Source organism: Cherax quadricarinatus, chromosome 79, assembly GCF_038502225.1.
Source record: "Cherax quadricarinatus isolate ZL_2023a chromosome 79, ASM3850222v1, whole genome shotgun sequence".
In the NCBI taxonomy this organism is placed as follows: domain Eukaryota; kingdom Metazoa; phylum Arthropoda; class Malacostraca; order Decapoda; family Parastacidae; genus Cherax; species Cherax quadricarinatus.
Genome location: NC_091370.1, coordinates 21149870 through 21164924, shown reverse-complemented (window position 1 = coordinate 21164924; position 15055 = coordinate 21149870). Strand labels below are relative to the sequence as shown.

At 35.4% G+C, this 15055-nt stretch overlaps 1 protein-coding gene across 2 annotated transcripts in view; it reads left to right on the top strand.

The window, feature by feature from the left end:
* Positions 1 to 9034, top strand: part of LOC128705227 (uncharacterized) — a 194881-nt gene extending 185847 nt beyond the window's left edge. Inside the window, exon 6 of one of the 2 annotated variants that reach the window (XM_070102046.1) lies at positions 7725 to 9034. In XM_070102046.1, the coding sequence (XP_069958147.1) occupies positions 7725 to 7795 (71 nt within the window). In that variant the 3' untranslated portion in view covers positions 7796 to 9034. The remainder of the gene's footprint in view (positions 1 to 7724) is intronic. The other variant, XM_070102047.1, reaches the window with a different exon arrangement.
* Positions 9035 to 15055: the final 6021 nt, after the last annotated feature.

Here is a 15055-nt window from a genome sequence, read left to right as displayed (position 1 = left end):
TTACAGGTATCACTTATTAATATTACACATTACAGGTATCACTTATTAATATTACACATTACAGGTATCACTTATTAATATTACACATTACAGGTATCACTTATTAATATTACACATTACAGGTATCACTTATTAATATTACACATTACAGGTATCACTTATTAATATTACACATTACAGGTATCACTTATTAATATTACACATTACAGGTATCACTTATTAATATTACACATTACAGGTATCACTTATTAATATTACACATTACAGGTATCACTTATTAATATTACACATTACAGGTATCACTTATTAATATTACACATTACAGGTATCACTTATTAATATTACACATTACAGGTATCACTTATTAATATTACACATTACAGGTATCACTTATTAATATTACACATTACAGGTATCACTTATTAATATTACACATTACAGGTATCACTTATTAATATTACACATTACAGGTATCACTTATTAATATTACACATTACAGGTATCACTTATTAATATTACACATTACAGGTATCACTTATTAATATTACACATTACAGGTATCACTTATTAATATTACACATTACAGGTATCACTTATTAATATTACACATTACAGGTATCACTTATTAATATTACACATTACAGGTATCACTTATTAATATTACACATTACAGGTATCACTTATTAATATTACACATTACAGGTATCACTTATTAATATTACACATTACAGGTATCACTTATTAATATTACACATTACAGGTATCACTTATTAATATTACACATTACAGGTATCACTTATTAATATTACACATTACAGGTATCACTTATTAATATTACACATTACAGGTATCACTTATTAATATTACACATTACAGGTATCACTTATTAATATTACACATTACAGGTATCACTTATTAATATTACACATTACAGGTATCACTTATTAATATTACACATTACAGGTATCACTTATTAATATTACACATTACAGGTATCACTTATTAATATTACACATTACAGGTATCACTTATTAATATTACACATTACAGGTATCACTTATTAATATTACACATTACAGGTATCACTTATTAATATTACACATTACAGGTATCACTTATTAATATTACACATTACAGGTATCACTTATTAATATTACACACAGGTTACAGGTATCACTTATTAATATTACACATTACAGGTATCACTTATTAATATTACACATTACAGGTATCACTTATTAATATTACACATTACAGGTATCACTTATTAATATTACACATTACAGGTATCACTTATTAATATTACACATTACAGGTATCACTTATTAATATTACACATTACAGGTATCACTTATTAATATTACATATTACAGGTATCACTTATTAATATTACACATTACAGGTATCACTTATTAATATTACACATTACAGGTATCACTTATTAATATTACACTTACAGGTATCACTTATTAATATTACACATTACAGGTACTTATTAATATTACACTTACAGGTATCACTTATTAATATTACACATTACAGGTATCACTTATTAATATTACACATTACAGGTATCACTTATTAATATTACACATTACATGTATCACTTATTAATATTACACATTACAGGTATCACTTATTAATATTACACTTTACAGGTATCACTTATTAATATTACACATTACAGGTATCACTTATTAATATTACACTTACAGGTATCACTTATTAATATTACACATTACAGGTATCACTTATTAATATTACACACAGGTTACAGGTATCACTTATTAATATTACACATTACAGGTATCACTTATTAATATTACACATTACAGGTATCACTTATTAATATTACACATTACAGGTATCACTTATTAATGTTACACATTACAAGTATCACTTATTAATCTTACACATTACAGGTATCACTTATTAATATTACACATTACAGGTATCACTTATTAATATTACACATTACAGGTATCACTTATTAATATTACACATTACAGGTATCACTTATTAATATTACACATTACAGGTATCACTTATTAATATTACACATTACAGGTATCACTTATTAATATTACACATTACAGGTATCACTTATTAATATTACACATTACAGGTATCACTTATTAATATTACACATTACAGGTATCACATTAATATTACACTTTACAGGTATCACTTATTAATATTACACATTACAGGTATCACTTATTAATATTACACATTACAGGTATCACTTATTAATATTACACATTACAGGTATCACTTATTATTGTTACACATTACAGGTATCACTTATTAATATTACACATTACAGGTATCACTTATTAATATTACACATTACAGGTATCACTTATTAATATTACACATTACAGGTATCACTTATTAATATTACACATTACAGGTATCACTTATTAATATTACACATTACAGGTATCACTTATTAATATTACACATTACAGGTATCACTTATTAATATTACACATTACAGGTATCACTTATTAATATTACACATTACAGGTATCACTTATTAATATTACACATTACAGGTATCACTTATTAATATTACACATTACAGGTATCACTTATTAATATTACACATTACAGGTATCACTTATTAATATTACACATTACAGGTATCACTTATTAATATTACACATTACAGGTATCACTTATTAATATTACACATTACAGGTATCACTTATTAATATTACACATTACAGGTATCACTTATTAATATTACACATTACAGGTATCACTTATTAATATTACACATTACAGGTATCACTTATTAATATTACACATTACAGGTATCACTTATTAATATTACACATTACAGGTATCACTTATTAATATTACACATTACAGGTATCACTTATTAATATTACACATTACAGGTATCACTTATTAATATTACACATTACAGGTATCACTTATTAATATTACACATTACAGGTATCACTTATTAATATTACACATTACAGGTATCACTTATTAATATTACACATTACAGGTATCACTTATTAATATTACACATTACAGGTATCACTTATTAATATTACACACAGGTACAGGTATCACTTATTAATATTACACATTACAGGTATCACTTATTAATATTACACATTACTGGTATCACTTATTAATATTACACATTACAGGTATCACTTATTAATATTACACATTACAGGTATCACTTATTAATATTACACGTTACAGTTATCACTTATTAATTAATATTACACATTACAGGTGTCACTTATTAATATTACACAATACAGGTATCACTTATTAATATTACACATTACAGGTATCACTTATTAATATTACACATTACAGGTATCACTTATTAATATTACACATTACAGGTATCACTTATTAATATTACAGGTATCACTTATTAATATTACACATTACAGGTATCACTTATTAATATTACACATTACAGGTATCACTTATTAATATTACACATTACAGGTATCACTTATTAATATTACACATTACAGGTATCACTTATTAATATTACACATTACAGGTATCACTTATTAATATTACACGTTACAGTTATCACTTATTAATTAATATTACACATTACAGGTATCACTTATTAATATTACACATTACAGGTATCACTTATTAATATTACACATTACAGGTATCACTTATTAATATTACACATTACAGGTATCACTTATTAATATTACACATTACAGGTATCACTTATTAATATTACACATTACAGGTGTCACTTATTAATATTACACTTTACAGGTATCACTTATTAATATTACACATTACAGGTATCACTTATTAATATTACACTTTACAGGTATCACTTATTAGTATTACACATTACTTATTAATATTACACATTACAGGTATCACTTATTAATATTACACATTACATGTATCACTTATTAATATTACACATTACAGGTATCACTTATTAATATTACACTTTACAGGTATCACTTATTAATATTACACATTACAGGTATCACTTATTAATATTACACATTACAGGTATCACTTATTAATATTACACATTACAGGTATCACTTATTAATATTACACATTACAGGTATCACTTATTAATATTACACATTACAGGTATCACTTATTAATATTACACATTACAGGTATCACTTATTATTGTTACACATTACAGGTATCACTTATTAATATTACACATTACAGGTATCACTATATATTACACATTACAGGTATCACTTATTAATATTACATTACAGGTATCACTTATTAATATTACACATTACAGGTATCACTTATTAATATTACACATTACAGGTATCACTTATTAATATTACACATATATCACTTATTAATATTACACATTACAGGTATCACTTATTAATATTACACATTACAGGTATCACTTATTAATATTACACATTACAGGTATCACTTATTAATATTACACATTACAGGTATCACTTATTAATATTACACATTACAGGTATCACTTATTAATATTACACATTACAGGTATCACTTATTAATATTACACATTACAGGTATCACTTATTAATATTACAGATTACAGGTATCACTTATTAATATTACACATTACAGGTATCACTTATTAATATTACACATTACAGGTATCACTTATTAATATTACACATTACAGGTATCACTTATTAATATTACACATTACAGGTATCACTTATTAATATTACACATTACAGGTATCACTTATTAATATTACACATTACAGGTATCACTTATTAATATTACACATTACAGGTATCACTTATTAATATTACACATTACAGGTATCACTTATTAATATTACACATTACAGGTATCACTTATTAATATTACACATTACAGGTATCACTTATTAATATTACACATTACAGGTATCACTTATTAATATTACACATTACAGGTATCACTTATTAATATTACACATTACAGGTATCACTTATTAATATTACACATTACAGGTATCACTTATTAATATTACACATTACAGGTATCACTTATTAATATTACACATTACAGGTATCACTTATTAATATTACACATTACAGGTATCACTTATTAATATTACACATTATTAATATTACACATTACAGGTATCACACTTACAGGTATCACTTATTAATATTACACATTACAGGTATCACTTATTAATATTACACATTACAGGTATCACTTATTAATATTACACATTACAGGTATCACAGGTATCACTTATTAATATTACACATTACAGGTATCACTTATTAATATTACACATTACAGGTATCACTTATTAATATTACACTTTACAGGTATCACTTATTAATATTACAGGTATCACTTATTAATATTACACATTACAGGTATCACTTATTAATATTACAGATTACAGGTATCACTTATTAATATTACACATTACAGGTATCACTTATTAATATTACACATTACAGGTATCACTTATTAATATTACACATTACAGGTATCACTTATTAATATTACACACAGGAATCACTTATTAATATTACACATTACAGGTATCACTTATTAATATTACACATTACAGGTATCACTTATTAATATTACACATTACGGGTATCACTTATTAATATTACACATTACAGGTATCACTTATTAATATTACACTTTACAGGTATCACTTATTAATATTACACATTACAGGTATCACTTATTAATATTACACACAGGTATCACTTATTAATATTACACATTACAGGTATCACTTATTAATATTACACATTACAGGTATCACTTATTAATATTACACATTACAGGTATCACTTATTAACACATTACAGGTTCACTTATTAATATTACACATTACAGGTATCACTTATTAATATTACACATTACAGGTATCACTTATTAATATTACACATTACAGGTATCACTTATTAATATTACACATTACAGGTATCACTTATTAATATTACACATTACAGGTATCACTTATTAATATTACACATTACAGGTATCACTTATTAATATTACACATTACAGGTATCACTTATTAATATTACACATTACAGGTACTTATTAATATTACACATTACAGGTATCACTTATTAATATTACACATTACAGGTATCACTTATTAATATTACACATTACAGGTATCACTTATTAATATTACACATTACAGGTATCACTTATTAATATTACACATTACAGGTATCACTTATTAATATTACACATTACAGGTATCACTTATTAATATTACACATTACAGGGTATCACTTATTAATATTACACATTACAGGTATCACTTATTAATATTACACATTACATCACTTATTAATATTACACATTACAGGTATCACTTATTAATATTACACATTACAGGTATCACTTATTAATATTACACATTACAGGTATCACTTATTAATATTACACATTACAGGTATCACTTATTAATATTACACATTACAGGTATCACTTATTAATATTACACATTACAGGTATCACTTATTAATATTACACATTACAGGTATCACTTATTAATATTACACATTACAGGTATCACTTATTAATATTACGCATTACAGGTATCACTTATTAATATTAAACATTACAGGTATCACTTATTAATATTACACATTACAGGTATCACTTATTAATATTACACATTACAGGTATCACTTACACATTACAGGTATCACTTATTAATATTACACATTACAGGTATCACTTATTAATATTACACATTACAGGTATCACTTATTAATATTACACATTACAGGTATCACTTATTAATATTACACATTACAGGTATCACTTATTAATATTACACATTACAGGTATCACTTATTAATATTACACATTACAGGTATCACTTATTAATATTACACATTACAGGTATCACTTATTAATATTACACATTACAGGTATCACTTATTAATATTACACATTACAGTTATCACTTATTAATATTACACATTACAGGTGTCACTTATTAATATTACACATTACAGGTATCACTTATTAATATTACACATTACTGGTATCACTTATTAATATTACACATTACAGGTATCACTTATTAATATTACACATTACAGGTATCACTTATTAATATTACACATTACAGGTATCACTTATTAATATTACACATTACAGGTATCACTTATTAATATTACACATTACAGGTATCACTTATTAATATTACACATTACAGTTATCACTTATTAATATTACACATTACAGGTATCACTTATTAATATTACACATTACAGGTATCACTTATTAATATTACACATTACTGGTATCACTTATTAATATTACACATTACAGGTATCACTTATTAATATTACACATTACAGGTATCACTTATTAATATTACACATTACAGGTATCACTTATTAATATTACACATTACAGGTATCACTTATTAATATTACACATTACTGGTATCACTTATTAATATTACACATTACAGGTATCACTTATTAATATTACACATTACAGGTATCACTTATTAATATTACACATTACAGGTATCTCTTATTAATATTACACATTACAGGTATCACTTATTAATATTATACATTACAGGTATCACTTATTAATATTACACATTACAGGAAGCTGCTGTATTTTCTTTTGTTTTTAGAAATGAATAAAAATTTTGCGCAGTAACCTTTATTTTCAGCTGAATTGTTTTGTAAAGTCTCCTCTGAATTATGAATTTTAATTACTTTTATTTTTTTCAGATACGCCAACTCAAATGAATCAGATGAATTGGAAAAATCTTCTTGAAGTAAATGAAGAATCAGATGAGTAGGAGGAACTTACTAAGCTGAAGATGGATGAGTCTTGAAGGGACAGCAACTCAAGTTTAACTTGTCTTGGTCTGGAAACTTGGATATCTTGTCCTCACCAAGAAATATGGAAATTTGGATAATTATCCTGACTGGAAAGTCTGGATAACTTATCCTGAGTAGTTAGCCGCATGAATAAATTGTCCTGACCACAAAGTTTGGACAACTTGACCTGCCTATTCAACCTGAAGTAGTCTTAACCAGGAACCTGCATAACTCGTCCTGGATAAGAAACCTGGATTACTAGTACTGAAGAGGAACCTTGAAGGTAGTGTCCTGATTACGAAACCTGGATAAATTTTCCTGACTATGTGACCTGGATAAATTGAACTGACCAGAAATTCTGAATAACTTACCCGGACCAGTGTGCTTGGATAACTTATCTAGTCCAGTAAGCCTGGATATCTTTTCTAGTCCAGTAAGCCTGGAAAACATATCCAGACATGTAAGCCTCGATAATTATCATATCAAGAATCCCAGATATTTTGATATCTTGTCCTGACCAGTAAGTCTGGATAACATTTTCTGAAGCGTAAGTCTGCGTATCATGTTCATCCAGCAGGCTTATATGAGCATGTTAGGTGTCTGCTGGAAGTGAGAAGTACCTTGCCAACTCTTGAAGGAGTGAAGGGGATGCTGCAGTGTGGAGTGTCATCTCAACAGTGATGTTAGCTCACTTCTGGCATGTCAGTGAGTGACAGTGAAAGTGGCATACCGGCTTGACTGGAGAACTTTTAAATAGCAGTAACCCTGAATATTTTTTTCTGGATAATTTAACCATTAAATTATAATCAAAGAATGTGATTTTTTTCTGGGAATGACTCTTATTGTTGAAAATTAATGTTTTAGTAAGTTGCTGAGGCTAGTGTGTGACATCTCTCACTTGAGCCTGGTGTGTGACATCTCTCACTTGAGGCTGGTGAGTGACATCCCTTTCACTTGAGGCAGGTGTGTGACATCCCTCTCACTTGAGGCTGGAGTGTGACATCTCTCTCACTTGAGACTGGTATGTGAAATTCCTCTCACTTGAGGCTGGTCTGTGACATCCCTCACATAAAGCTGGTGTGTGACATCTCTCACTTGAAGCTGGTGTGTGACATCTCTCACTTGAGGCTGGTGTGTGACATCCCTCTCACTTGAGGCTGGTGTGTGACATCCCTCGCTTGAGGCTGGTTACCTGGAGGTTACCTGGAGGTTATTCCTGGGATCAACGCCCCCGCGGCCCGGTCCATGACCAGGCCTCCCGATGGATCAGGGCCTGATCAACTAGGCTGTTACTGCTGGCCGCACGCAGTCCAACGTACGAGCCACAGCCCGGCTGATCCGGCACTGACTTTAGGTATCTGTCCAGCTCTCTCTTGAAGGCAGCCAGGGGTTTATTGGCAATTCCCCTAATGCTTGATGGGAGGCTGTTAAACAGTTTTGGGCCCCGGACACTTATGATGTTTTCTCTTAGTGTACCAATGGCGCCCCTACTTTTTATTGGGGGCATTTTGCATCGCCTGCCCAGTCTTTTACTTTCGTAGGGAGTGATTTCTGTGTGCAGATTTGGGACCATTCCTTCCAAGATTTTCCAAGTGTAGATTATGATATATCTCTCCCTCCTGCGTTCCAACGAGCACAAGTCAAGTGCTTCCAAGCGTTCCCAGTAGTTAAGGTGCTTGACAGAACTTATACGTGCAGTAAAGGATCTCTGTACACTCTCTAGATCTGCGATTTCACCTGCTTTGAATGGAGATGTTAATGTACAGCAGTATTCTAGCCTAGAGAGAACAATTGATTTGAAAAGGATCATCATGGGCTTGGCATCTCTCGTTTTGAAAGTTCTCATTATCCATCCTATCATTTTCTTTGCACGTGCGATCGTGGCACTGTTGTGATCATTGAAAGTGAGATCCTCAGACATTACTACTCCCAGGTCCCTTACATTATTTTTCCGCTCTATTGTATGGCCGGAGTCAGTAGTATACTCTGTTCTAGTTATTATCTCTTCCAGTTTTCCATAACGGAGTAGTTGGAATTTGTCCTCATTGAACATCATATTGTTGACCGTTGCCCACTGGAAAACTTTGTTTATATCTTCTTGGAGGTTAACCGCGTCCTCAGCAGATGACAGCCTCATGCAGATCCTAGTATCATCCGCAAAGGATGATGCGGTACTGTGGTGTATATCTCTGTTTATGTCTGATATGAGGATAAGGAATAAGATGGGGGCGAGTACTGTGCCTTGTGGAACAGAGCTCTTCACTATTGCAGCCTCCGATTTAACTCTGTTGACCACTACTCTTTGTGTTCGATTTGTTAGGAAGTTGAAGATCCATCTCCCCACTTTCCCAGTTATTCATTTAGCACGTATTTTATGGGCTATTACACCATGATCGCATTTGTCAAATGCTTTTGCAAAGTCTGTGTATAATACATCTGCATTCTGATTTTCTTCCAGTGCATCCAAGGCCATGTCATAGTGATCCAGTAGTTGTGAGAGGCAGGGGCGACCTGCCCTGAACCCATGTTGCCCTGGATTGTGCAGATTTTGGGAATCCAGGTGATTTGCAATCCTGCTTCTTAACACTCTTTCAAAGATTTTTATGATGTGGGACGTCAGAGCTATTGGTCTATAGTTCTTAGCTAATGCTTTGCTGCCACCTTTATGGAGTGGGGCTATATCCGTTGTTTTAAGTGGCTGCAATTTCACCCATGTCCAAGCTCCTCCTCCATAGTGTACTTAGGGCACGCGAGAGGGGTTTCTTGCAGTTCTTAATGAAAACAGAGTTCCACGAGTCTGGGCCCGGGGCTGAGTGCATAGGCATGTTGTCAATGGCTTTTTCGAAATCTATCGGAGTTAGGGTAATGTCGGAAATCTGGCATACATTTATGGAGTTTTGAGGCTCATTCATGAAGAAATCATTTGGGTCGTCGATCCTCAGACCGATTAGTGGTTCACTAAACACAGAGTCGTACTGGGATTTCAATATTTCACTCATTTTCTTGTTGTCATCTGTGTAAGTCCCATCCTGTCTGAGTAAGAGCCCGATACTAGATGTGGTATTTGCCTTGTTTTTGGCATATGAAAAGAAATATTTTGAATTTCTTTCAATTTCACTAATAGCTTTAAGCTCCTCCTGCCTCTCCTGGTTCCTGTAAGAGTCATTTAGCTTAAGTTCGATAGTTTCCACTTCCCTGGTCAGCGCCTCCTTTCGTGTATCAGATATTCTAGCACTCCTGAGGAGCTCAGTGACTCTTCGTCGTCTTCTGTAGAGGGAGCGTCTTTTTCTCTCCAGTTTACTCCTGCTCTTCTTTCTTAGGGGAATATACCTAGAACATGCTTCGGCTACCAGGAAGTTGATCCTTTCAAGGCACTGGTTTGGATCCATGTCATTTAAGACATCTTCCCAACATGTTTCGTTTAGGACATGGTTTACCTGGTCCCAGTTGATGTTCTTGTTGTTGAAGTTGTATTTTGTGAAGACACCTTCACAGGTACATGCATTCTGATGATCAGTACCCCTATGCATGTACGTCTGGACTTCGATTAGATTGTGATCAGAATTAGTTGTTTTTGATATTCTTATGTCTCTTATCAGGTCCTCATTATTTGTGAAGATAAGGTCAAGTGTGTTTTCTAGTCTTGTTGGCTCCACTATCTGCTGGCTTAAGGAGTGTTTTTCGCAGAGACTTAGTAGCTCATGTGTGTGTGACCTTTCATCTGCGCTACCTCCGGGGATTGTTTCAGCTATAACATTATTTGCTACATTCTTCCATTTTGTATGCCTTAGGTTGAAATCACCAAGCAGTAAGATGTTTGGGGATGGAGCTGGAAGGTTTTCCAAACAGTAATCGATTTTCAGTAGCTGTTCCTTGAACTGTTGTGAGGTTGCATCTGGTGGCTTGTGTACAACCACAATGACTAGGATTTGGTTCTCGATCTTTATTGATAGAACTTCAACTACCTCATTTGTGGTGTTCAGCAACTCCGTGCAGATAAGGGACTCTTTGACATACAGGCCAACCCCCCCTTGTTGCCTGTTTTTTCTGTCGCATCTAAAAAGGTTGTAACCACTTATCCATATTTCACTGTCAAAGTGATCTTTTGTGTGAGTCTCTGTGAAGGCTGCAAACATTGCATTAGACTCCTTTAGAAGTCCACTGATAAAAGGCTTAAGGCCCTGGTGTGTGACATTTCTCACTTGAGGTTGGTGTGTGACATCCTTCACTTGAGGCTTGTGCGTGACATCCCTCACTTGAGGCTGTTGTGTAACATCCCTCACTTGAGGCTGTTGTATGACATCCCTCATCTGAGGCTGGTGTGTGACATCCCTCTCACTTGTGGCTGGTGTGTGACATCCCTCTCACTTGAGGCTGGTGAGTGACATCCCTCTCACTTGAGGCTGGTGTGTGACATCCTTCTCTTGAGGCTGGTGTGTGACATCTCTCTCACTTGAGGCTGGAGTGTGACATTCCTCTCAATTGAGTCTGGTGTGTCACATCCCTCATTGGAGGCTGGTGTGTGAAATCCCACACTGGAGGCTGGTGTGTGACATCTCTCACTGGAGGCTGGTGTGTGACATCCATCTCATTGAGGCTCGTGTGTGACATCCCTAACTTGAGGCTAGTGCGTGTGACATCCCTCACTTGAGGCTGATGTGTGACATCTATCACTTGAGGCTGGTGTGTGACATCCCTCACTCGAGGCTTGTGTGTGACATCTCTCACTTAAGGCTGGTGTGTGACATCTCTCGCTTGAGGTTGGTGTGTGACATCCCTCACTTCAGGCTTGTGTGTGACATCCCTAACTTGACCCTGGTGTGTGACATCCCTCACATGAGGCTGTTGTGTGACATCTCTCACTTGAGGCTGGTGTGTGACATCTCTCACTTGAGGCTAGTGTGTGACATCCCTCTCTCTTGAGGCTGGTGAATGACATCCCTCGCTTGAGGCTGGTTTGTGACATCTCTCACTTGAGGCTGGTGTGTGACATCCCTCACTTGAGGTTGGTGTGTGACATCCCTCACTTGAGGCCGTTGTTTGTCATCCCTCATTTGATGCTGGTTAGTGACATCCCTCTCACTTGAAACTGGTGTGTGACATCCCTCCCACATGAGGCTGTTGTGAAACATCTCTCTCACTTGAGGGTGGTGTGTCACATCCCTCACTTGAGGCTGGTGTGTCACATCCCTCTCACTAGAGGCTGGTGTTTGACATCCCTCTCACTTGAGGCTGGTGTGTGAAATCCCTCTCACTTGAGGCTGGTGTGTGACATCCCAATCACTTGAATCTGTTGTGTGACATCCTTCTCTTGAGGCTGGAGTGTGGCATCTCTCACTTGAGGCTGGTGTGTGACATACCTCTCACTTGAGGCTGGTGTGTGACATCCATCGCTTGAAGCTGGTGTGTGACATCTCTCAATTGAGGCTGTTGTATGACATCCCTCACTTTAGGCTTGTGTGTAACATCCCTCACTTGAGGTTCGTGTGTGATATCCCTCTCACTTGAGGCTGGTGTGTGACATCCTTCTCTTGAGGCTGGTGTGTGACATCTCTCTCTTGAGGCTGGTGTGAGACATCCTTCTCACTTGAGTCTGGAGTGTGACATCCCTCTCACTTGAGGCCGGTGTGTTACATCCCTCATTGGAGGCTGGTGTGAGACATCCCACACTGGAGGCTGGTGTGTAACATCTCTCTCACTAGAAGCTGGTGTGTGACATCCCTCTCACTTGAGGCTGGTGTGTGACATCCCTCTCACTTGATGCTGGTGTGTGACATCCCTCTCACTTGAGGCTGGTGTGTCACATCCCTCTCACTAGAAGCTGGTGTGTGACATCCCTCTCACTTGAGGCTGGTGTGTGACATCCCTCTCACTTGATGCTGGTGTGTGACATCCCTATCACTTGAGGCTGTTTTGTGACATCCTCCTCTTGAGGCTGGTGTGTGACATCTCTCACTTGAGGCTGGTGTGTGACATCCCTCGCTTGAGGCTTGTGTGTGACATCCCTCACTTGAGGCTGTTGTGTGACATCCCTCATTTGAGGCTGGTTTGTGACATCCCTCTCACTTGAGGCTCGTGTGTGACATCCCTCTCACTTGAGGCTGGTATGTGACATCCCTCTCACTTGAGGCTGTTGTGTGACATCTCTCTCACTTGAGGCTGGTGTGTCACATCACTCACTAGAGGCTGGTGTGTGACATCCATCTCACTTGAGGCTGGTGTGTGGCATCCCTCTCACTTGAAGATGGTGTGTGATTTCCCTCTCACTTGATGCTGTTGTGTGACATCCCTCACTTGAGGCTGGTGTGCGACATCCCTCTCACTTGAGGCTGCTGTGTGACATCCTCCTTGAGGCTGGTGTGTGACATCCCTCTCACTTGATGCTGGTGTGTGACATTCCTCTCACTTGATGCTGGTGTGTAACATCCCCCTCACTTGAGGCTGGTGTGTGACATCCCTCTCACTTGAGGCTGGTGCATGATATCCCTCTCACTTGAGGCTGGTGTGTGACATCCCTCACTTGAGGCTGGTGTGTGACATCCCTCTCACTTGATGCTGATGGGTGACATCCCTATCACTTGAGGCTGTTTTGTGACATCCTCCTCTTGAGGCTGGTGTGTGACATCTCTCACTTGAGGCTTGTGGGTGACATCTCTCACTTGAGGCTGGTGTGTGACATCCCTCACTTGAGGCTTGTGTGTGACATCCCTCACTTGAGGCTGTTATGTGACATCCCTCATTTGAGGCTGGTTTGTGACATCCCTCTCACTTGGGGCTAGTGTATGACATCCCTTTCACTTGAGGCTGGTGTGTGACATCCCTCTCACTTGAGGCTGGTGTGTGACATCCCTCTCACTTGAGGCTGCTGTGTGACATCCTCCTTGAGGCTGGTGTGTGACATCCCTCTCACTTGATGCTGGTGTGTGACATTCCTCTCACTTGATGCTGGTGTGTAACATCCCCCTCACTTGAGGCTGGTGTGTGACATCCCTCTCACTTGAGGCTGGTGCATGATATCCCTCTCACTTGAGGCTGGTGTGTGACATCCCTCACTTGAGGCTGGTGTGTGACATCCCTCTCACTTGAGGCTGGTGTGTGACATCCCTCTCACTTGGGGCTAGTGTATGACATCCCTTTCACTTGAGGCTGGTGTGTGACATCCCTCTCACTTGAGGCTGGTGTGTGACATCCCTCACTGGAAGCTGGTGTGTGACGTCCCTCACTGGAGGCTGTTGTGT